The sequence below is a fragment of the Camelus ferus genome, chromosome X (genome assembly GCF_009834535.1).
Source record: "Camelus ferus isolate YT-003-E chromosome X, BCGSAC_Cfer_1.0, whole genome shotgun sequence".
Lineage (NCBI taxonomy): Eukaryota > Metazoa > Chordata > Mammalia > Artiodactyla > Camelidae > Camelus > Camelus ferus.
Window position 1 is genome coordinate 88,143,263 of NC_045732.1, and position 25,720 is coordinate 88,168,982.

General features: G+C 39.0%; 1 protein-coding gene across 2 annotated transcripts in view; it reads left to right on the forward strand.

Annotated features, from left to right (window-relative positions):
- The window catches only part of GPC3 (glypican 3), a 371,347-nt gene that overhangs the window by 214,015 nt on the left and 131,612 nt on the right, over positions 1-25,720 (forward strand). For both annotated transcript variants that reach the window (XM_032474511.1, XM_032474512.1), the window contains one exon: positions 23,509-23,642. In XM_032474511.1, the coding sequence (XP_032330402.1) occupies positions 23,509-23,642 (134 nt within the window). The remainder of the gene's footprint in view (positions 1-23,508; positions 23,643-25,720) is intronic.

Consider the following 25,720-nt stretch of genomic DNA (forward strand, 5'->3'; position numbering starts at 1 on the left):
TCTGCCTAGTTTTTCTATCCATCATTGAAAGTGGGGTATTGAAATCTCCAACTATTCTTTCTGAATTGTTTATTCCTCCCTGCAATTTTCTCAGTTTTTGCTTCATGTATTTTGGGGCTCTCTTGTTAGATACATATGTCTATAAGTGTTGTATCTTTCTGATCGATTTATCCTTTTAGCAGCATAAAATGTTCCTCTTTATCCCCAATAATGTATCTATTTTTCTGATATAGCCATTCCAGCTTTCTTATCATTACTGTGTGCATGATATATCTTTCCATTCTTGTACTTTTAGTCTGTTTGTATCCTTAAATCTAAAATGTGTCTCCTATAGATAGGATACAGTTGTATATATTTTTTAGTCTAGTCTGGCAATCAATCTATCTTTTGACTAGAGTGTCTAATACATTTATATTTAATGTAGTTACTGACTTGGTGGGTTTACATCTGCCATTTTACTCTGTTTTCTATATATTTCATGGGTTTTTTTTGTGCCTCTATTCTACCTTTGCTACTTTCTTTTCTATTAAGTGAATATTTTCTAGTATAACATTTTAATTCCTTTAAGGTTTGTTTTGTTTTTGTTTATGGTTTTTTTTTTTTACTATCTTTTGGTTATTTTATTAGTAGTTGTTCTATGACTTATAGTACACAACATAACTTGTCCGAATCTGCTTCAGATTTATACTAACTTAATTCCAGTGAGGTATAGATATACTGCTCCTTTGGCTTTCCTCAACGTCCTGTTCACTGTGGTAGCCAAATAACTGTCTACTTGTTTTCTTAGAGTTTGAAAACGATCTGTTATGCTGGAAAAGTCCCTGGGTAGTTCTTTTTTACTATCAGTTCTGCCAACTAATTCTGAGTCTTGTTCTGCAGCCATCTACTTCTTTTGTGCTCAATCTCCATGGAATTCTAATTTTCTTCTCTCCCTACAATTCAATATACCTTGCACTTTTCTTTGGCCACATTGTATCTCATTGTGATGTCCAGGTTTGTACTGCTCAATAGAAATATAATGCAAACCACATATGTAATTTTAATTTTTCTAAAAGCCACAACAAAAAGTAAGAGTAGGTGAGATTAATATTCTTGTTTAGCCTAATTATGTCTCCAAATTGGCATTTTGGCATGTAATCAGCATTTTTAATTGTCAATTCAATATTTTCCATTCACTTTTCATCTCAACTTGGACTAGTCACATTTCATGTGCTCAATGGTCACACAATATGGATTGGACAATGTAGTTGCAACCTCCCCTCTGGGAAGGAATGTAGTGACCACGCCAGTCCCACCCCAGGAAGGCCACTTTCTACAAATACAACTAACTGCCCTTCTAGCTGCCCTGCTGAGAAGTGCCCACAAGCAAAAGGAAGTAACTCAGAACTAAGTGTGTGGTCTCTCTAACACACAACTACTCATCCCGAGCACGCTTTCAGGCAATCAAAATTTAACTTGTGCGAACTAGTTAACATTTCAGTGTATGATGTCTATAGAAAGTAAAGGATAGAAATTTTAAAAATCAGATTTGCAACGTGAACTCTTGATACCAACACTTGGGGGTGGAGCACCTCCTAAGGACTGAACCAGGCCCAAGCAAGGGCAAAGCTGCACAGGGACTGGATGAATCTGAGCCATTTCAGGTGTCATTTTGGGTGATCTAGGCCTCTCCCTCCCAAACAGTATATATATTTTTCTTTTTTTGGCTGGAGATTAGGAGGTGGTGAGATGAGTGGAACCATCTGCACCTCTGCCCCAATCTCTCCCCCTATCATTTTGTCTGATTAGACTCATCATAAGGATGATTAAAGGTTTCTCATCGCTTGAAAATTGCTTATTCTCAACTTACCTTGGGTTTTTAAGGAAAAGTTACCACTTGCTCTTCCATCTAATTCTTAAATTTTCTTAGTCACTTAATTCTGTGCCCACCCTGTTTGCTTAAGATTTTAGAACAGTCCAGGTGAACTCATCTCAACGTCTGACTTTTTGTAAGGTTATGCATGTTCTCCGCTTTCTCATCTATGCCCTTATTTTTGGTTTCTACCTGTTACTCTCTGGTTTTGTCAGTAATGGCTGACGATTCAAGTTCCCTTTTTGCCCTTTTTGCTAATTCCATCAGCCTGCCATTCAGACTCTTTGCACAGATACTGCTTTCTTCTTGCCCAGATGCTATGATTAGGTCCGTGGACTCATGCTTTCTAGATCCTTAGCTGGATCCCTGAAACGTGTGACCTGATGCTATGGGCCATCAGGGTTGTCTGGATCCAAATTACCTGCCTATTCCTCCTTCCCTTCCTTCCTTCCCTTTTCTTAATCCAGCATCTAGATTTCCTTGTTTAGATTAGCCAGAAACCCCACCCCACACCCACCCCAGCCAACTCTCCTGGGCCTGGCCTTGAATTTCAAAGTGACAGCAGAAGAGGAAGAAAGAAAGAAACACGGAATGCAACTATCAAGGCAATATACAGCTTTTGAGAAGTAGCACATGAAGATAGCTATATGGGGAGCTTTACTCTGCAGAATAAAAGAGACTATCAGATCAAAAAGGAAACAAATCTATCAGCCCAGCAGCTAGAAGGACTTAACATAAGGCAGGCTTTTCCTTGTGTTTTATTTTTCAAACCAGAATGGGGAAATTCAGTTGGTAGAATGTGGCAGACAAGCGAGCAAGACAGAAAAGTGAGGGTTAGAAGCATAGCAAAATAAGCAAATGCACTATGGCTGACTGTTGTAAATTCAGGAAAAACAAATACTAAGTGGGTATTTTAGTAGCATCTGTAAATTCTGGGATCAAAGGAAAAATCTATAAATACTTCAAGATGTTTGCTTTGTAGTATTTGGCTAATTGGCCAAATGAAATATCAACTTAGAGGAGAGAGTGAAACACTTACGTGTAGAAGTACAAACAGCCCAGGTTAGCACATGCACACGTGTACATAAAAGAAGACCATAAGAACGTGGGGCCTCGTTCTTGGGACTGGCTTCATGGCATTTTTGAAAGCTGGGGTTCTGCTCTGTCAGGGATGCCACAGGACGTATCCTCCTAAATCACAAGCTTCCCTTAATAATCTGTTCTTGAAAACATCTGAGGGAAACACTGACCTTGGCTTACGACTTTTATTTCTATTATTGAAACCTCTCCATCTCTGATCCTGGAAAATGTTCTCACTTTTCTTGGTCTCTCCCCCTTATTACCTTTGTCCTGCAGGTGGTATAAAGCTGCATTTTTTAAAAATCAATTTTCACTTTAGATTTACAGTCAGAGAATGCTACATTTGAAATGACCCTCAAAGGTCTAGTCTAGTCTCCTCACTTCGCAGATGAGAATACTGAGGCATATGATTTGAGGCCAAAGATTTGCCAAAGATGAGCCAGTTAGTGTCAAACCAGGGTAAAACGTACAGCTTCTGACAAGTAGGCAAGTAGTTTTTTCTGCTATACTGTCCATTTCTTGGATATGACATAGTGAGTATGCTTCTAAGGTTTGCTTTTAGAATTATTCTTTTTCTACCTAAAAATACTCAAACTAGCACTAAGATGCTTCTTGATTTTCTTTGCTTTTTGATTGTAGGTTTCCTAGAAATCACAATAGGTGCGTCATTAATATGGATTTCAATGCACAGACTATTATGAGCGTTTTTATGTGAAGAAGAGAAATAAAATAGGCAGAGGATTAAATTTCTTGCCAAGATATTTTTGGATCTGTGTTTTAACAAGTTACCTGAGACATTCTTTATGCAGAAGGAATCAAATATAAATGTGCAGTTGAGGCTTGGAGAACCTCTGAAGTATGGCTCCATGTAGATACAGTGAATAGAAACTCTCAGTCTTGTTTCTCCCTGCTTAGACCCTTGCACAAGTCTGAGCAAATCAATAAGAAAGTGTTGCTCAGAATGTGCTCCAGTTATAACCAATTAAAGGTCAGCATATATAATTTACACGAAATGGTTGGGCAGGAACAAAAGGTATCTGTTGGGCCGTGAGGAATGATTCTATTTCATTTGCAGATGAGTGCTACAAAGGTCATTGAAAACACAAGATGCAAATCATTGTTTTTTTAATATAAAACATTTTTTCTAGGTTTGATCTTTCATCCTGTTTTATTCTCTTGTTTGCATGCATGCCATAGTCATTAGTACAATTGAATTATAGAATGACCTACACCGTTACACTGTTAGGCTGCTTGATTGAAATTATCTTTATAATGGAAATCAGACAACACTTTTAACCTTGTTAAAGCACCACTGTACCATTGATTAATATAGAAAGCAAGTCATAAATTTCACAGTGAGCTATTTATTTCCAGACAATCTTGTGAAAGCAGTTTGGGCTATATTACACAAACTTTCTTCATACCTTTGTCACGGTGACACTAATGATCCTGATTATTTCTAAGACTTTCAAAGTGTCAGTGTTAATTAAACTAATGCTTAAAAATATGGGTAGAAAAGAACATTTGACTATTATATCTTAAATGTTTGACAATGTGTATGACGCTTCTTTTGTTACCTGCTTAATTTCAGAGAACTGACTTCATTTGATAAGGTTTCTCTCCAGTAGCAAATGCTTGCCTGAATCAGTGATAATAGCCAATATTACCGAGGTCACGGCTTCATCTATATATTCAATGAGTATTTGTTAAGTACTTTAGATATGTTTTATACTGGATTATGTGATATGAATAAAAAGATTTTTTTTTAAAAGCCAGCACCTTCCCTCAAAAGAGTTTACAGTCTAGTAAGGGATACAGTCACAGAAACTGAAATTGACCTATGCCTGAGCTAAGGACACAGGTTAAGGGGGTATCTAACCTAGTCTAGGGGGTCAGGGAAGTGTCCTAGAGGACTTCCACCTGAATGAAGGCTCTTCCAATCAGTGAAGAGGGAAAGGCAGGGTTTGTGGGGAATAGATCGCTGTTGGCAAGGAACCACAGAAGCATGGAGCTCAGGTAGAGACTGAGGAATAACAGAGGGAAGAACTCATCCTACGGCCCAGACACCTATCCCGAGCAGTACTAGGCCACCCAGATCCTGATGCTTTATATCAACCCTGGAAGAAAGGAGTCTGTTATATTGCCTTCCCCCAAGCCCCACCATACCTGGCTCCAGCAGCAAGAGGGCAACATGGTGGCTGGAGAGGTCAGGCCTCCCACACTGGACTAGCCACCTGTGTATATGAGAGGTTTGGAAAGAGAAGCTTGTAAGTCTAGGAGGGCCTGGATTGTTTCCAGAAAAGGAAAAAAAAAGGGATTGGCAGAGAGGGAAACTAGTCCTGTTTCTAAAGAAACTGCTTTCTATAAAATTATATCCTTCCTTTTAGCCTCCTATTAGGAGAATGTAGAACTAATTAAGAGACCTGAACATCATCAATAATTTTTCTACTTGAATTTTATGAGTTGTAATTTAAAAAAAGGCTTCACGGAGTTACTGGTAGCAAAGCTAAAGCACAGCTTTCCAGCATATTGCCCTTCAAGACTCAGGTTTTATTCAATCATAAATGGCCTACAAATAGCTAATTGCTAGCTTCCAGAGTAAAATGTAGTTATTGGCTCAAATTGGATACATAGCTTTAAAAATCAAGCTATAGCCAATCTTTGTTTTTAGAGAACATTGTGAAAGGAGATACCAAGCCAAATGGCCCGGTGATAGGATGCTGAGGCCACCAGGCGGGATTGGTGTACTTTTAGTGAGAATAGAATTAGGTAAGATCACTGAGTGCAAGATGATTTGAAATAAACTTTGCAATAGCAGAGATTCATAGAATGCTTCTTGGTTCTCACTTGAGTGTACTATATCCTAAAAGGTAACTATGTCTCCTGTCTAAATTTTCCTTCGTCTTCTCCTCCTTCCTTTTACTTCTTGCCTCGCCTCTTCCTCCTCCCTCCTCTTCCTTCTCCATTCTTCTTCTTTAAGAAAAACTTACTAGTGAGAACAGATTGTGATTTCCTTTTAAGGGAAGGCCCGTTACAGGGTGTTTCATCTCCAGAGGCAGATCTTTAACTGAAGAAGTGAAGGGCATGGCCACACGGGCCACTGGCACGGGAGTGTAGCTGTTTGCTTGTGGGGAGACCCAGAGCTAGCCTTGCACCTTTCCATTGCCTTTAGGACAATTTGCAGGACTCAAAGTGAAAACTCAATAAAACTTTCAGAAGCAAATAAATAGAACCTAGAAGGCTTGTTTCCTTGAGGATGGGGAGGCACCATATGCCAGTTTCATGTTTTTAATCAAAAAGCCAAGGCTTCATCGAAATTGTAGTAATAAATATTTGCTTTCCAGAGATTTTCATTGAAGTGACAAATGTCTTTAACTATTTATCTTGCACTTTTCCCTGATCAGAGAAAAATCCAGTGCAAAATAAAAGGCCCTTAAGAATTTCCCATAAGACAATTTTCTGTATGATGTGCTCTCATCATCTAACCTGTTTATGAGGGAGTAGCCACAACATTTGCTTCACCCAAGAAGCATTGGAACCCGGACTGTGGCTACAGTGATGTTGCTTGCAACTCTTAGAGCTTGTTTAGTCCAATCGTATTCTTGTACCAGTGAAGAACGGAAAAACCAGGTCAGGGAGGAGAGCTGCATACAGAGGAGAACAGGAAGTTGGAGATAACTTGTGGTAAGACGGAGTCAAGAAAAAGAACATAAAGTATATGAAGAAGTACCCTGTGTCACTTTTTAAAATTTCAGGTAAGATTAAGGGATAGAGTGAGAGGGTGGGCATGCAGTGAGGATTGGGAGAAAGGAAATTGCTGTTTATTGAGCACCTTTTATATACAAGCTCTGTGCTAGGCATTTTATATAGATTCTTCCACTTAACCTACACCACAACTGCATAAAGTGGAACTTATTATTGTCCCCATTCTACAGAGGAGGAAGCTGAGGCTTAGAGGAGTGAAATCGCATGTATTTTCTTTCTCTTTGAGAAGAAGCAGGAGACCTGGGACCAGATGTCCGTGTCTTGGGTGCTCAAGTCAAGCACCTTGCCTCCTAGCTCATGTTGCCAAGTCTGTAACCTGGGAGCGAATACAAAGACTGACATGTCAGTCATGAAGTTAGTAAAGAGAGGGGGCAAATCAGAGGTTGGAAAGTTGGATCTGGAGGGAGTTCTTGATGGGAAGAGCAGGCGGGTGCCCAGCATTTTCAGTGGACAACGTTGAAGGCAACCCAGGTAGGGAATGACTTCTTTGGAGAATACATTTCAAGTAAAATCCTCCTTACGGAGTAAACAGAAAGATTTGTGAGCATGGAGGGGGTGGGGAGAAAGGAGAAAGGAGTATTTGAACGCCTAAGAGCAAGAGTAGGGAGCTAGCCAGGAGAGTGACTGTCTGCCTGTGAGAAGAGGCTGGGAGAGTTGATACATCAGATAGATGAGTGACTAAGAAAGTGAGTGAGTAGGTGACGGCATAAAGACTCCAGGACATTCCTCAGAGCTTGGGCTGCTCTTTGTGTAGGGAACATTTTTATGGAGTGATCCATAAAATGGCATACTACCTTCATGTAGTCATTCTATTTCATAAGGTTTATGATGATTATTGAAATATTTGCTTTTTAAATGTTTATGTTGACTCGTTAATCCAGATTCCCTGTCTCCACATTGGTATTTGAGGCAGTGTCCTAAGGGAGACCTACCCAGCGAGGAATTGGAAGCTGAATGCCTGTGTGTTCTTTGGTTGCTGAGCTGCCAATGTTTGGATCAAAACAATCCATTTCTGATTCATGTATGTTATTAGCTTTGGCAGGGTAGCAAGACGTGAGGCAGATACTGTTTTGTATATTAGAGAAACCTAGATAAGCAAACCGAGAATGAAGAGATTGCCTTTATTAGAAAAGCAATCTTTTGTGATATATCTTAGCGCCAAGCAATGAGTTTTTAATAAAACTGAGCAGATAGAGCGCTTATATGGCCAGCCCTGCTCCCCATCTTTGGCTCCAGATATGTATGATGTCATGACACTAGCAAGAGGCCTGCTGATTTGTCAGTTCATCAGAAGTTGCTAAAGGAAAGTCAATACAAAAGAAGCTAATCATCATCCTGTCTTTGCCCTGTAACTCTATTGGACTTCCAGTGTCTGAGCTGCCCGGTTTCCACGACAGTGTTCCTAGCACTAGTACCTGTGGCCTTGTTGTAAAGGATGAGAATCTCATTTTGTTTCTCTTCCTCTTGATAAAAGACTAGGAGCTGACTCCTTGGAAGATCTGGGAGAATTATTATTACCAACTATGTGTAGCCAAGTGTTGCTTTTCCTCCCTTTCTTCTTCGGTCATATTGAGAGTAACTCATTTCTTGATCACACTTGCCCTCCTCTGAACTTATGTCTTAGAAGCACCACCCTCGCCCCCAAAGCTGTAAATCCGCTCCAAAATGAAGTCATTTGATTTTTCTTCAAGTGGAACAATCCGTTTCAGGTGTCCCAATCCAAATGCATTTGTGCAGCTGCCATGCAAGCCATGGAACCAGCATCATTGCATTTACCAGTATTTCGTAATGGAAGTCACTAATTTTGGGCAAACAATCCCCACATGGGAAGAATCCGATGTTACAACAGGGATTTTTGCCAGAAGCACCTGTCCTCCTTGGAACAAACTTGTTTTGCAATTCTCCTGTGTGGTGTAAAGGCTAAATGATTTATCTAAGGTGAGTCAGTAGCAGAGCTGAGATTAGTTCTATTTACAATATTCTGGGCACCATAAAGGGTATTTGAAATCAGTGGGAGACTCTCTTTGGCTGATCCTCAAATCTGCCTGGAGCCCCAGCTGCCCAGGGTAACGTGCTTTCTTGGTTGCAGTCTGTCTGATCCAATGGTGCCTATCAGGAGCCCCAGGTATAGCCCTAAAACTGCGATTTCTTTATTTTTCCTTAGTATTTGTCGCATCATTATGCTAAATTATGAAACCTGTTAAAAGAGCATGGTACAAGGATCAAAGTTCTGGTCCAAGCCTTACTTACCTTTATTATGGCTGCTGCAAATCTCCCAAGGGAAAATGGCAGACTATGGGAGGAGATAGCCTCTACTTTCAAGGGGAAATTGCTTCTCATTTCTTGCACCAGTCCTGCTCTCAGAGCCATAGAATTTTAAGATGCCGGAGTTGGGAGTAGTTATTTAATCCAATCCCCTTCATTTTAGAGGTGAGAAAACTGCGGCCCAGAGAAGAGAAGAGACCTTGCAAAGGGGACAAAAATCCCAGTAGCAGGGCTAGGACTGTAGCCTTGGATATTCACACCCCAAATTCAGTGACTCAAGAAATAATAAGAGATGGCTTTTAAGTTCAGATCTGGGGCTCCTAAGACACATTTCAAGTAAAGTCCTCATTACTCTTCAGCATAAATAAAAATAGGTCCCACTTTTCCACCCCCTTGTCCAACTGGAGATTCATGTGATGTGGATATTACTTGAGCCCATTCATTGTTGAGGAAGAAATACCAGATGAATCTTTGATCCTTAGTTACTCCCAAAGGATTTCCTCAAGTAGGGACTATAAACAAACATGTTGGAATTTGGAGTTCTAGGTCCTGGTTTCAAGACTCTATTTTGTCCTCTATTAGCTGTGTGGCCTTGAACAATCACTTCGCCTCTTGGAACCTCTCCTGATAAAAATAGACATAATATCTTATTTCACAGAACTGGTTGCAAAGTTCCTATGTGATAATGTAATGTGGAGAAGTGCTCTGTAAAGAGCAAAGGGCTGTAAGTAACCTAAGTGTTAGTTATGAGAATGCCTACCATACATATTTCTTGAGACTAGTCTGGAATATCCTCAGTTCCTGAATGATCTATTAAGCAATAGAACAGCTATCTCTTAGTTGTTCCCACTAATGGTGGGGTGGAGGAACACAGAAAATACAAAACAGCAATGCATCTAGATACCATTACTGTTTGAGTTTATTGTATTTGGGAAAACTTTTGAAATTTGTTTGCAAAGAGTGAAATTCAACTGAGGTGGAATTTCCTGAGCATACCCGAAACTTCCAGAAGCAGCCCATGTGCAAGTCCCTGCCCTTCTCTAGGCCTCAGTTCCCTCCCTGTAAAAGGGGGAATTGCCCTAACTGATCACATGGTCCCTGCCAGCTCTGCCATCCATGTGTCTGTGGGTCCAAACCTATGGAAGGCAGCAGGCGAAAGCTAGTTTTAGATGATGCCCAAAACTTTTGCAAGGTGGCTGGAGCTGTGCAAATACTAGAAAGAAAATCACAAGCTGCCAAAATAGTATCACCTCGTTAATAGAAGAGCAAAGAAAGAAAGAAAGAAGCCAATCCAGGGTGTAAGAAACCATGACTGACGTTTAAGGAACTGACTGAAAAAAGAGATTGGAGGACAACGTGCAAATAACATCGGTAGACGGACGGGTCAGAACAACAGCAGCGTTCAGTGCTGCTGTCACAGAGGAAATGTGCAAGCCGCGTCTCTTTATGCTATTTCTGTTCAGGGGTCACAACTCTTCTCAACTCACCTAATTTTTTTCTCTCCTTTCAATCATGTCCCTTTCAAAATTCATCTCAGAAGCGTTTCTGAGCCATTCTGATTATACCTTTTGCTAAAACCAATCAGTAGAGGTCTGTCTACAGTGCAGGGCAATCAGCAGACACCCAAGGTATCTGAGACTATGTCTTTATGTCCATGGACTGTGGCTAGTAGATTTGACTGAAGTTACAGTAGGAACAATCTCGGAACAGTGCTGCTGCCTAGCAGGTACACAGCTTCCCATACAATTTTGGGAATGATGCCTGGCTATATACAGTGTTTTTAAATGTTTGCACGAGAAGTGGAGTATGAAAATTGTGTATGTTACACTCTAATATTTTTTCCTTTTAACTCATCTAGTACCCCTTCAGCCTGTCACAACTTAACAGTGATCATGATAGAGAATAAAGTCAGATCCAAAATTAGGCTCTCCTGACATCCTATACTATGTGGTGGTAGCCTGAACCCTGGGTCTTCTTGTAAACTGGGATGGCAGGGACATTGTTGTATGTGGTTTAGGATTCTGTGATAGGGTGCATGGTAGTCAGCCCCAGTTTTATATAGCATGCATTCCCAGAAACTACATGTTAAATCAGACTCAGGTTTTAATTGTGCATAGTGAATAGGAACAGACACATGAAGAGCAACACGCTATGAGAAATGAAGTACAGTGCATATTGGTAAGTGTCAAATAAGTGACAAACTATAAAGGGGCGAATCAGACTGTATCCACCTATATAATATTATTATTATTTTATTATTCAGTTATAAGAGTTCTTTAGCTATTCAGAATACTAGAACCTTATCAGAGGTATGCTTTGAAAACAAAATCCCATTCTGTAGATTGTCTTCATTTTCTTAATAGTGTCCTTTGAAGCATGAAAGTGATTAATTTTTATGAAGTTCAGTTCATCTATTTTTTCTTTTGTTACTTGTGTTTTTAGTGTCATATCTAAGAAAAGATTTATTTACTATTTAATTTTAAATTAATAACAAAATCATCACATGTTCACATTTATTTTTTTCTAAGAAAATACATATGCTTTCCAAAACAAAACACTTGAGCAGGATGAGTGGCATTGTTTTACATTTTTGTAAATCTCTTTAATTTCTCCTGACTTAATAGTAGACAGCTGGATTCTCATATCTGCTTCTGCACTCAATCTGGCTAGACTGATGAAAATTCGACCCCACACAGATATATAGTTGGAAAAGAACAGTGTTTTAATACGCTTTTCAGATAATTAAGGCTATATTTCTCTGATATTACACAAAAATTTGACAAGTGATAGTTTCTTAAAGGTTAGCTGCAATATGGAATCTGAAACCATATCAATTAACTTTTTATTTTCTATTACAATAAAATCTTTCTTGCAGTTTGAGTGGATCTTTAGCCATTGTGTGATTTTGTATAATACTGCATTGGTCATTTGAAAAATATTGGCTCACTGAGTTATGCATATCTGCCAAAGGTTAACATACTTCATTGTATAACATCAAAATATCATATATTAATATTACCACATTTTCATCAAAAGACTTTAAGTATCGTCAAGCTGTCAATCTCATAGTGGAAGGTACAATTTTTCCCAAATTCTAATTTTTGCTTGATAGTGAAAAACTTTTTAATTTATTTTTATAGACTTTATTTTTCAGAGCCATTTTAGGTTTACAACAAAATTGAGAGGAAGGTACAGATATGTCCCATACACCCTCTGTCCCCACACACGCATAGCCTTCCCCATTATCGATATCCCTCACCGGAATTTGTTTTTTGTTTTTGTTTTTGTTTTTGTTTTTGTTTTTGTTTTTGTTTTTGTTTTACCAAGTATGCATCTACATTGACACATCATAATCACCCAAAGCCATAGTTTATCTTGGGGCCCACTCTTGGTGTTGTATATTCCAAGGGTTTGGACAAAAGTATAATGACATACATCCATCAATGTAATGTCATACAGAGTATTTTCACTGATCTAAAAATCCCCTATACTCTGCCTATTCATGTCTATTCCTACCCCTCACCGTGGCAACCACTGGTCTTTTCGTTGTCTCCATAGTTTTTCCTTTTCCAGAATATCATATCATTAGAGTCATGTAGTATGTAGCCTTTTCTGTATTGGCTTCTTTCACTTAGTAATATGTATTTACGGTTCCTCCATGTCTTTTATGGCTGGACAGCTCATTTATTTTAAGTATTGAATAATATTCCACTATCTGGATGCACCAGAGTTTATTTATCCTTTTACCTACTAAGGGACATCTTAATTACTTCCAAGTTTTGGCAATTATAAATAAAGCTTCTATACATATCCATGTGTAGGTTTTAGTGTGGATATAAGTTTTCGACTCCTTTAGGAAAATACCAAGGTGCAAGTTGCTGGATCAAGTGGTAAGAATATGTTTAGTTTTGTAAGAAACCACCAAACTGCCTTCCCAAGTGGCTGTGCCATTCTGCATTCTCACCAGCGATATATGAGAGTTCCTTTTGCTCTACATCCTCGTCAGAATTTGGTGTTGTCAGTGTTCCAGATTTTGAGCATTATAATACCCAAAGAATTCTATGGCCATTCTAATAGGTGTGTAGTGGTATCTCATTTTAATTTGCATTTCCCTGATGACATATAATGTAAAGGATCTTTTCAAAAATGTCTTTGGTATTAGGGTGGCTTCATAGAGTGAGTTAGAATGTATTCCCTCTCCTTCTATCATGTGAATGAGATTGTAGAGAGTTGGTATAATTTCTTCCTTAAATGTTTGATAGAATTCAGCAGTGAACCCATCTGGGCTTGGTGCTTTCTGCTTTGGAAGGATATTTATTATTTATTCAATTTCTTTACTAGATATAGGCCTATTCAGATCATCTATTTCTTCTTGTGTAAGCTTTGGCAAGACCATGTCTTTCAAGGAATTGGTCCATTTCATCTAGGTTATCAGATTTGTGGGCATAGAGTTGTTCATAGTATTCCTTTATTATCGTTTTAATTTCTTTTCATTTCTGATATTAGTAATTTATGTCATATCTTTTTTTTCCCCTTAGCTTGGCTTTTTATTTCACTGATTTTCTCTATTGATTTCCTGTTTTCAATTTTATTAATTTCTGCCCTAATTCGTATTATTTTCTTCTGCTTACTTGGGATTTCATTTGCTCTTCTTTGTCTAGTTTCCTAAGGTAGAAAGATTACTGATGTTAGAACTTCCTTGTTTTTAATGTATGCATTTAATGCTATAAATTTCCCTCTAAGCATTACTTTCACTGCAGCCCACAAATTTGGTAAGTTGTACTTTCATTTTCTTCTACTCTTCTTTGACCCATGTGTTATTTAGAAACATGTTGTTTGATCTCCATGTATTTTGGAGTTTTCCAGTTATTTTTCTGTTATTGATTTCCAGTTTCATTCCATTGTAGTCAGAGAGCAGACATAATATGATTTCACTGCCTTTAAACATGTTAAAGTGTGTTTATGGCCCAGAATGTGGTCCATCCTGGTGAATGTTCCATGTGCACTTGAAAAGAATGTGTATTCTGCTGTTGTTGGATGAAGTAGTCTATAGATGTCAATTATATCCAGTTGATTGATGGTGTTGTTAAGCTCCACTATGTTTTTACTGATTTTCTGCCTGTTGGAATCTGTTTATTTCTGAGAGAAGGGTGTTGAGGTCTCCAACTATGATAGTGGATTCATCCATTTTTTCCTGACAGTTCTATCAGTTTTTGCCTTATGTAGTTTAATGCTCTGTTTTTAGGCACATACACATTAAGAACTGTTATGTCTTCTTAGAGAATTGACCCCTTTATTGTTATCTAATGCGCTCTTTATCCCTGATAACTTTCCTTGCTTTGAAGTCTGCTCTGTATGAAATTAATATAGCTATTTTTGCTATCTTTTGATTATTGTTAGCATGGTATCTTTTTCTCCACCCATTTACTTTTTAATCTATATGTGCCTTTATATTTAAAGTGGCTTTCTTGTAGACAGTATATAGTTAGGTCATGTTTTTTGATCCACTCTAACAATCTGTCTTTTAATTGAAGCATTCAGACCACTGACATTCAAAGTCATTATTTATGTAGTTGGATTAATATTTGCCATATTAATTAGTGTGTTTTCTATGTGTTGCCCTTGTTCTTTGTTCCTGTTTTTGTCTTCCACTCTTCTGCCTTTTGTGGTTTTAATTGAGCTTTTTATGCAATTCCATTTTTTTTCTCCTTTCTTAGCATATTGGTTATAGTTCTTTTTCAAACTTTTTTTATTGGTTGCCCTGGAGTTTGCAATATACATTTACAACTAATCCAAGTTCACTTTCAAATAACACTATATCATTTCACAGATAGGGTGAATACCTTATAATAACAAAATAATCCCAATTCCTTCCTCCCATTTCTTGCATCATTCTTGTCATTTATTTCATTTATATATGAGCATGTATAATGATATATACATAAGATACATAAGCATACATAATCAAACACAGTTACTAGTAGTATTTTAAAAAAACTGTTATCTATTAGATCAATTAAGTGTAAGGAAAAAGTTTTCATTTTTATTTTACCTTCACTTATTCTTTCTTCAGTGCTCTTCCTTTCTTCATGTAGATCAGAGTTTCTCACCTATATTATTTTTCATCTCTCTAAAGAACTTCTTTTAACATTTCTTGCAAGATGGTTCTACTGGCAACAAATTCTATTAATTGTTGTTTGTCTGAGAAAGTCTTTATTTCTCCTTCATTTTGAAGGATGGTTTTTCAGATTACCCTCAGAATTCTAGGTTGGTGATTTTTTTCTGTTAACACTCTAAATATTTCCTTGCACTCTATTCTTGCTTGCATGGTTCCTAAAGAGAAGTCAGATGTGTCTTATCTTTGTTCCTCTGTAGGTAAGGTTCCCCTCCCCCCGCCCTTGCTTCTTTAAGGAAGTTCTCTTTATCTTTGACTTTCTATTATTTGAAAATTGTATGCCTACGAGGAGGGTTTTTTTTTGTGGTGGGGAGCATTGCTCCTGCTTGGTGTTCTCCAAGCTTCCTGGATCTGTGGTTTGGTGTCTGACACTAATTTTGAGAAATTCCCAGTCATTATTATTTTAAATATTTCTTCTGTTCTTTTTTCTCTTTCTTCTCCTTTTGATATTCCAACTATGCACATGTTACACTACAAGTTGTCCCACAGTTCTTGGACATTCTATTCTGCTTTTTCTGTCTTTGTTCTCTCTGCTTTTAAGTTTTTGAGCTTTCTATTGATATATCTTATCTTCAGCTGTGTCCAGTCTACTAATAAGCCCATCAAAGTTATTCATTTTTGGTAGTTTTTTCTCTTTAGCATTTCTTTTTGGTTCTTTCTTAAGAGTTCTATCTCTCTGCTTACATTGCCAGTCTATCCTTGCATGCTGTTTACTGTATCCATTATTAATAAATCATAGTTGTTTTAAATTCCCAGTCTGATAATTCCAACATCCTGGCAATGTCTGGTTTTTGATGCTTGCTATCTCTTCAAATTGTCCTTTTTGCCTTTTATGCCTTATCATTTTTTTCTTCATAGCTGGAAATGATGTACTGGTTAAAGGGAACTGCTGTAAATAGGCCTGTAATGATATGGTGGTAAGTTGTAGGGGGAGGGGAGGCATTCTATGGTCCTATGATTAGGTCTCAGTCTTTAAATGAGCCTATGCGTCTCAACTGTGAACCTCCCAACTTTTCTCAGATTTTTTTACTCACCCCCTCCCATTTGGTGGAACAGGATGGTTAGAGTGCGCTGGAGTTGGGTACGTCCCTTCCCCAGGTGAGTTAGGCTCTGAAAATATCCTGGCAGATTAGGCTTTGGTTAACTAGTTTCTCCTGAGGGCAGGCCTTATTAAGACAAACAGAGTGCTCTGGTATCTTTCAATATGGTTTCTTCTACCTTCCCCATGCTGGAGGCATGAGGGAGTTTTTCTCATATGTTTACTATGGGAATCTGGTCAAGCTCCTGAAAGTAAATTTCACAGTTCTGTGCGGGTTCCCCTATGACTACGTTCCCCTGGAGATTTTAACTTTCAAATCTATCTTCATTGAGCCTCTAGCAATTTGTCAGTAACAGTTCCGATTTTTCCACCCCAGCGCTGGGTCCCAAGGCAGTTTCTGCTCCTGAGTCTCTGCTCGGTAAGCCCTGACTCCGTGTATTTTTTTGTCTGTCTCTAATCTTGGTAGCAGTGGTTTCTCTGTCTCCTGTTCTCTTACAGATCCAAGAAGAGTTGATTTTTCAGTCTGTTTAGCTTCTTACTTGCTTTTAGGGTGGAGTGGTAACTTCCAAGCTCGTTACATGTAGAACTGAAAAGCCTGACAGTGCAAATTTTATCATTGGTTGCAAACACCATCCATTATTTTTCTTAAAGTAACAGGCGTACTTTGTTCCTTTCTAAGAAAATGCCTGCCTAATACTTAAGTTTGATTAACGTTAGTTTGTCAGGTTTTTAGCCCCTACAGATATTGGTCATGTGTGATTAATCAATAATATTCTGGGCCCCTGGTGCTGAGAAGGGATTGATGTTGCATAAAAAGTGTTAGGCACACATGCAGGGTTCTATTTTCAACTCCGAATCCATTTGTGGCAGTTAGAAATTAGTAAAATGCAAGCCTCTTCCACAAAAGGATTTTTAAAACCTGTCTCCCATCCCCTCAGCATTCATTGCCATGGACACAAACAAACAGGTTAGAGACGGTAACCAGCAAGGATCGTACAACCCACTGAGGCCCTGAAGAACAGAAGGGGATACTCTAGGTATCCCGGAACAAAGCAGCTCAGACTGTTGATGCATGAACAACGTGGGCCAATTCAACATGGTTCCCTTTCAGAGTGGGGACCCAGTCTCACCAAACCCTTTCACCGTCTTCCTGCAGTTCCCCTTTTAAAGAACCCCTCCAAGTGTTACTTACAGCTAGCTATGTACCTGACCAGCTGAGCCAGGATTCTAACACATGAAGCGGGCTGCAGACGGCAAGCAGTTCCCTTTCTGGAATGAATGAGTCAGATTTCTGTCTGGAGGTGGGAGACACTGTAGTTTCTTCCATTATTTTACTTGATTCTCACGCTCCTGCTAGGTATGGCCGGCATTATTATCTCCGTTTTTCAGATGAGGAAGGTGACTTTGAAGGAAATTAAAAGACTCATATAGAGTTATTGAAATGGAAAGAGGATGAGCTGGGACTGGAACCCCAGGTCTCCTGACTCCAAATTGTGTGCTCTTTTCACGATAATATAGTACTATAGTTCAACTTCACAGCAGACTCATGTGCAGGACGTTAGTTCCTTTTCTTTTCTTTTTTCTTTTTTTGATTCCAGTTTATTTAAAGAGCCGACTTGAATGGGATGTTCGAACAATGGCACCTGACTTCTTAAAATAGCTTGATTCAGAATGCATTACAGATTATTACTGAACTTTTATTTTAATGGTCAAGCAACTAATGATGAGTCACAGCAAATCTGTGAGGGAAAAAAAATGCTTACATTGTCACCAGCTCTGTTCATTATCCTCTGTGCTCTATATCCAGATCAATCAATAGTTAATTAATAATGATGTGCTTCCTTAAGTACAGTTATAAATTAATTTAATGCTCATATGCATATTTTCTGTAGGAAAAATGAGGGGAGAATGCCTGCTATGCCCATCTCATTGTAAGAAAATGTATGTAATGATTACAAGCATATAATAAGAATGGTTTGCCCAGCCAAATGTTTGTTCATTTCTGTTAATCAGTATTCATTTGAGCTACTTCCATGCAGTTTGTGGAAACAGTGCAATCAGTTGAGTAGTGTGGCAGATTTAAATCAGTAATAAAAGCCCTGGGGAAATTAACAAGACAAAACATTAACCACAGACTAAACATTAACATATATTAGCATTTTTATTATACCTGTAGAATTGTTAAATGGGCATGGTTGCTACTATTTAAAAGTTTATGTTGTATATCACATAATTTAAATGTATGTTTTGTTTTAAAACTTTTAAGATTTAATTAAATGAAATTGAACAGTGGTACAATAGACAATTCAACAGAATGAACTGAAGTTCATTATTTGATTTTAACTGGAAATGTATGGAATTCCCACCCCACCCTACTCCCAGCCCGAAGGTACCCTAAAACAAATGCCATAGGTAATATTCCTCCAGAGTGGACTGCGGGATCAGAATTGATATTTAAATTGCATAACCATAGAGGAAGTTTTATTTTTAATTCTTCAGGGTTCTAATGAACCCATTGACGATCAAAGACTAAATTTATACTAGTTCTTCAACAACGGTTCTCAGGAAAGCACTCCTTGGGACCACAGTCATCAGCTGGATTCTAGCAGAAAAGTTTTTCTATAATTAAATAAAACTGAAAAGGTCCTCTAGAGATCCCCAAGTCTTGGCGGCCTAAGGTACCGCTCTTGAGAAGGAAGGAGTTGTACTGCTCGCTGAGCGGGACAGCCATCTTCCCCCTCCAAAGCTGTCAGATTTCCTAGGGCATTTTGATGCGGCCCTGGCTCTTCTCTGGTCACAGACTCACTGATGGGAACTTTTCTCTTTCTGCTTTGGCTTCTGCCTCTCCTTCCTCCCCTTCCCCACCCTTCCGTTTATTATGGACCATATAAGTTAAAACACACAGACTCAACACACACACACACACACACACACAACTGTTTTTTGAGAAAGAAAATGTAATGTCTTTCATTCATCTGATTTTTAAATTGAGAGCAAAATAGATCTGTTAGGACTAATTGAAAGTAGGAGAGTCAGAGATACTCTTTAATGTACTTGTCCGCCCCCCCCCATTTTCTAATCTTCTAGGCTATTATAACTAAAAAACTTAAACCTGTTATATTTTTGTAGCCGTGGCTCAACCTGGAATCTCCATTTGAAGGAAAACGATAAAGAATATACTTGGGCCAGACATCAGAATAGACCTGGGTTAAATTGTAGGAATTACAGATTTTGTAGCCAATCCAAGAATCTGACTTCAGGGGCCAGGGCCCAGGACATCCTGCAGGCAGCCAGCAGCAGGCTGGACCTACCTGAGAACCACCTTTCCCACATCCCACAGAACCTGACATCCAGTGCTTTAGTATGGTTACGAAATGACTCCTGTCTAGTAAAAAGTTTAAATCATTCCACTAGCCATACTGCCTGAAACTTAGGTTAAAATTGGATGTCAGTTTTCTGTTTACCATTAATAACGAGCCCTTCCTGGAGGTACATTTTTAAATTCTTCTTAAATCATTACCTTTCTCTGCTTATGGACCATGGAATGAGGCCACACCCAATACTGCGAAGCCCCAGAGTCTATATTCTTGACAGAAATCCAAGGCATAGGGGGAAAAATCAAAAACAAAAGCATAGGTTTTAAAGTCCGACAGGTCTGGGTTCCAGTCCCAGCTGTGCAATTTACTAGCATTATGACTTTGCTTCAGTTTCCTTATCTCTAAAATGGGGTCAATAATACCTGTGCTGTATGCCTCAGAGGGTTGTTGTAGGACTCACTGGAGAGAATGGAGGGTGGATGTTGAAGTAATCGATGAAGCACTAGGCCAGGGTAAGGCAGTATGTTACAGATGTGCCATATCAGTATTGATGAGAAGCTTACAATATACTCTCTTTCTCTGCTCATTCATCTGGAGGGAAAGATCAAGTCTGAGTTTTTTGTCACTTGAGAGTTCCTAGAACCAGCAATGAATGGGGGCCTGAGAATGAATACCGTTGGATTTTAACCAGTGGAGTATCTTCATTTGTTGACATGTCAATTACAGGGTGCATGTGTGAGCTGCATCAAACCCAAAATGCTTTGCATGGTTTCCAAATCTTTGGTAACATACTCTAATTGGAAAGTAATTTCCACCTTTTTTCCATAGGAGCCCAGAATAGAATATGGCACTTCAGATACCACATCTTCCTCTTTTGTTTGAGACTAGAGTTACAGGTGAAGTGAAGCTGTGGGACCAGGTCAAAGAGGAGAAAGGTGTGGGGGACACTTCCTGGTGTCCATGATAGCAGGGTCTCTTATGATAGCTTGCTGGGCCCAGCAGTGTATTCTCACGGATGTACAAAGCCAGTGCTTCAGGCCCCCGGTTAGAGAAGAATGGTGCTAAGGTTACTAGAGTGACCTGCTGGCCTGGATACAGTCAGAGGCCCTGCCTTCTTATGTTTTAAGTCTTAGAACACCTCAGAGCACTACTCCTCCCCTGCCACAGATTCTGGCACGTGAATAAAGAAAGGCATCATTAGGAATCACAGTTCATGGAAAACAAAAAGGTTTTCTGTTCCGGGTCTGTTGATAGAGACACTCACCTATCCAATAAATTCACTCCCACTAACTGAATTTAAAAGTAGCAGCATCCTTGACTAGGTACATTAGTCAGTGAAAGGAAATTGGATTGCACTTCTTATTTAAGAGCTTAAACTCCTGGACAGGACACTGATTTCTAAAATGCCACTTGGGAGGTTGGCTTCTTTAGCAAGTGCAGCTGGAGAATAAGACCCAGGTCTCGGAGCATAGCCTGATATTTCCCAAGTGTGAAGCTCAAAGGACCTCTTTAATGTGAATACTGCATCTCTTTGTAAATTATGTTTTCTTTTTGTGTCCATTTCTCAAAATAAGCTCATAATATTCACCTACAGCTCACACAGTGTGGAGGTGAAAGATGTGGGGGGAAGGGGCCCAAAGGGGGGTCTACATTTGACAAACGCTTTGTATATGAGAAGAATTTGCTTCATGGTAGATTTGTGGAAGAAAATGCACCTGTCTGATAAGATGTGGCAGATTTCAGCTGGGGGAGTGGGGTGTTGGCAGGGTACCATTGTTTGCCCCTTACCCCACACAGAGCCTTGGGAAGTCGGCTTGATAATGCCACATTGGGTGGCTTGGGAAGAAAGGTCAGACTGCAGGCTGGCGACATTCTCATTTGTTCTTAACCTTCCTACTTTTGCCTCAGCTGCACCCCTTTCCAGTACATCGGGAGGGGCTCAAAACTTTAAAGTCTTGCTGGGGCCCGATTAGTATTCACTGATACAAAGGGTAGACTTTCAATGGGGAGGGAGATTTCACAGCTGTGGGTTGTGAGTAGGCAAGTTACTGTGAAAGAGGTGTGAGAGATTGTGAGTTCGGTGCTGGATTCGGAACAGGTGTCGGTCAAGAGAATGTGTCCTGTGCTCCTGAATGTGCTAAGGCTATAGACCCTCACATTGACGTATGTTCCCAGAGTCATAAATAGATATTTACGGAGGGAAAATCAAGGTTTTTTCCCATGAACGTTCACCTGCAGTTTCACAAAGAAAAAACATGTGTATGTCTATGGACATAATTTTATGATGCACAGTCTGCCCTTAGCTATTTGTCGCTGCGTTATGTGCTTTGGAAGTGATTAGAACTTCCCAGTCCAGCCAGGCAGCCCCTAGTGAAAGCACCCTACCAGACTGCTGCCAAGAAGGGCAAGTTCAGAGAATGCAGATTCTTCATTTGAAGTTAATATTAACCCAAGTCAAATAGCATTATATAAACACATCCGAAAAATTCAGTATCATCATTCCAAAGCCAAATGGAATATTTTAAAGTGCCTGCAACTTTTGTTTCATTCCGTTTATCTTAATAGATAAACTGTTGAGAAGAGGTGGTCTGAATATCCTAATAGGTACAGTCTTTCATAAATGGAGGTGATGCTACTGCTGATTCTAGATTTTTTTTCTAATTCAAGAATTTCTGTATGTGTGGAAAACTTCCCAAAGCTATGCAAACTAGATGCCACTTACACCTTTATAAAGAGATTAAAAACTTAGTGAATGTTATCGGGACCATTTTCTGAAGTCTGGAAGCTGCGATTACCACACAGAGCCCACGGCCTGTCAGCGGAGGGGCGTGCCAGATCGGACACTAGGATTTTCCTTAAGTTCACCTCAACTGACTTGCCTTTACTGAGTGCCTAACAGTGTACAAAATTCAGTCTAAATTCCATGGAGGTACAGAAGTGACAAAGATATAACCCCAGTCTTCACAAGATACTTCTGATGGTTTCTCCTGAAGGGTACAATCTGTATATTATATTCCCTTTGGCTACATTTTTGAGAACTGGGAATTCTTTTTTGTTTTTCACAACATAGAATGTAAGCAGCTGGAAATCAAGCCTCGTCTTCCAGGGAGGTGATATTGCATAAGCTTTGAAGTCAGACAAACAGATTCAAAGTCAGACAGTGGATCCCCTGCCTGGTTGCCTTAGGCAAGTCACTTAACCTCTCTGAGCCTCAGTTTCCTCAGCTCTAAAGTGAGACTGTCTGAATCTGATTATGAATTGAAAAGCCCTTTTCCTTATTAAAATAACGCACAAAGAAACACAGCATAGCGTCTGGCATAAGGGAGACGTGTTAATGTTCACACTTCTTTTTATAGAAGTTCATTCAGGCTTTTGTCTGAAAGTGAAAAAAATAGCAGAACTACAAATAATTTAACCAAAGGAATCATTTAGAATTGAGATGAGAAAGCTGATACCATTTTTATCATTGCTAGATGAGTGCAAAAGAGCTAAGCTTTAAATTATAATATACCTGAAAATGTATATAATTTTTTTAAAAAGCTAACAAAATGTTCAGAGGAATCAGAAGCACTTTGTGCCTAGGAGGTCATTCTTCTATTAACAGATGACTCTACACATCTCTCACGCACAGCCTCACTTCCTGCTCCGTTTCTTCCTAAACTTGGCAGTTCCCATTTGTGAAGTTTATACATATTACAGCAAGTGCCCCTGGAAGGTATCAGTGCCTTAAGTCCTGTGTAGAGGGGCCTCTCAAATGTGTACTTCACTATAGAAGAGAAGCATTTCCTTGGAGGAAATCTCTGAATAGAGCGCTCTAAGTGCCCCCGCCAGTCTTTAGCCTTTTCCACAGATGGTTCTTTGCCTTAAAAGCATATCACCTTTTTTGACTCCAGTAGTAGCTTCGTTCTGCTCTTTAAAAAGAAATTGGGGAAGAAATTGAAGTGCGTTTCAGAATTTGTTTCTACTATCATATCTGTGAAAGTATCATATAATTATATTGTATTTCTTTTTTCAGATTGGCAAGTTATGTGCCCATTCTCAACAACGTCAGTATAGATCTGCTTATTATCCTGAAGATCTGTTTATTGACAAGAAGGTATTAAAAGTTGCTCATGTAGAACATGAAGAAACCTTATCCAGCCGAAGAAGGTGAGAGGATTTTTTTTCCCCTCTATTTCAGCACACAATTAGCAATTGTGTTTTAAGGTCAAAAACCATTGGCGTGAAGCTTCTTAAATACATGTTATTTAGTTCTGAGTAGAGTGTTTGATTAATTAAATTCTATCGTCTGTCAACGTTAAAGAAAAAAGATATTGTATTCTATCCAGGCCATATTTCAATGTAAATTTACTGTGTGTAAATATCCAGTACAGCAACACAAAGTGGAATAGACTTCTCTAGTCAAGATCTTTATTGATTAAACGAAATCTTTTCTGCTTGTGATCTGGTCTCACAATTCCATGGCTTGGTTTGTGGCTTCTCTCATTATTAACAGTGAGTCAGGGGTGAGTTCACCAAAGAGAAACTGGTAAGACACACTCATGTGTATACACACACACTGCATACACTACACTATAAGGATGATAAAATAAAGGATTTTGTTCCTATTCCTTAAGACAGCCGTGTAGGGACCAAATTCAAGTTTGTTTCTTATTCTCTTCATTCCTCCTCCCCCATCCAGATTCCCTCCTTCCCTATTCTAATTTCATGGTTACAGATAAGGGGTGGAAATTGGATGGTAAGCCCAGCACAAATCTAGGGGAATTGCCTTCCCCAAAAGGACTGCTCAGGTAGCCAAGAAGAGCTAGACGTGAGTTCTGCCTCATGATGACTTTGAGGGGATTGGGAGCGATTGGCCTATGATGGAGAACGAAGAGATGAAATAAGTAGCATCTCAGATTTTGGCCAAATTATTCCATTCATATCCATTTACTACAGGAGATTTTGAAGTGGTAATTCTTAGTCATATATGATTCAGTTTGGAGTGAGAGAGAGCGGTTAGGCCACTTGAGAGATAGTCCTTACAAAGAAGCATCTCAAGAAATCCCATTTTCTTCTCTTTTGCTGACTTCGTAAGAAATTTCTAGTTTCCCTATAGCAGCAGTTTCGGAGTGTGATTTGGGAACTCAGGGAGTTTCAGAGACCCTTTCAGAAGGTGTGTGAGATCCTCCTTTTACTAACTACATAACTGTGTGAAGATGGGCTTTCTTCACACACTTCAAGATAATATATGGAAAAACATTAAATGTAGAAGCTAATGGGAGAATTTAGCTATCTCTTATTAAGCCAGGAAGTAAAGATATTTTGCAAAAATGCAAGAACAATACCACTTTTCTCACTTTTTTCATAAAAATGTTATTTGTGTTAACATGTAGAGACTCGTTAGTTTGAAATTAATAATAAATAAATTTTAAGATTTTTTTCCCTGAGTTTCAATGTTTAAAACAGTAAAGGTCAATAGATATAGATCATGTAAACAAAAGCTCTTTGGGTCCTCAATAATTTTTAAGACTGCGAAGGAGTTATATTAGTTATCTGGTGCTATATAACAAGTTACTCCAAAACGTAGTTATTTAAAACAACAAACAGGTATTATCTCCCAGTTGCTTTCAGGAATTTGGGAGCAGCTTAGCTGGGTGGTCCTCAGTCACACAGAAATTTCAGTCAAGTTGCTACCTGGAGCTGCAGTCCTCTGAAGTGTTGCCTGAGGCTGGAGGACCCACTTCCAAGGTGGCTCACTTACATGGTTAGCAAGTTACTGCTGGTTGTTGGAAGGCGGCCTCGGTTCCTCACCATGTGCCTCAGTTTCTTGGTTCCTCACTCACTCACAACATGGCCACTGGCTTCCCCAGAATGAGTCATCCCTGGAAGAGAGCAGCTGCGGTGTCTTTTACGATCTAGTCTTGGAAGTGACCTGTTGTCAATTCTGATACATTCAATTGTTAGAAGTGAATCAGCAGTTCAAGTCCACGTACAAGGGGAAGGAAATTAAGCTCCATATCCTGAAGGGAGGAATATCAAAGATTTTGTGGACATATTTAAAAACCACCACAAGAGTGCTGGCACCAAAATACTTGAGAACCGTTTCCATATAGCATAGGGGTTGTTTGGGAAATTTTTGTATTTCTGGGAAGACAAAATTAGGCTCCCGGCCCTCTTTAGCCCTTGACTGTCCTTTGTCCATTGTTGTCCATTCCTTTCACTCTTGCCCAAACCACCTGAGGAAT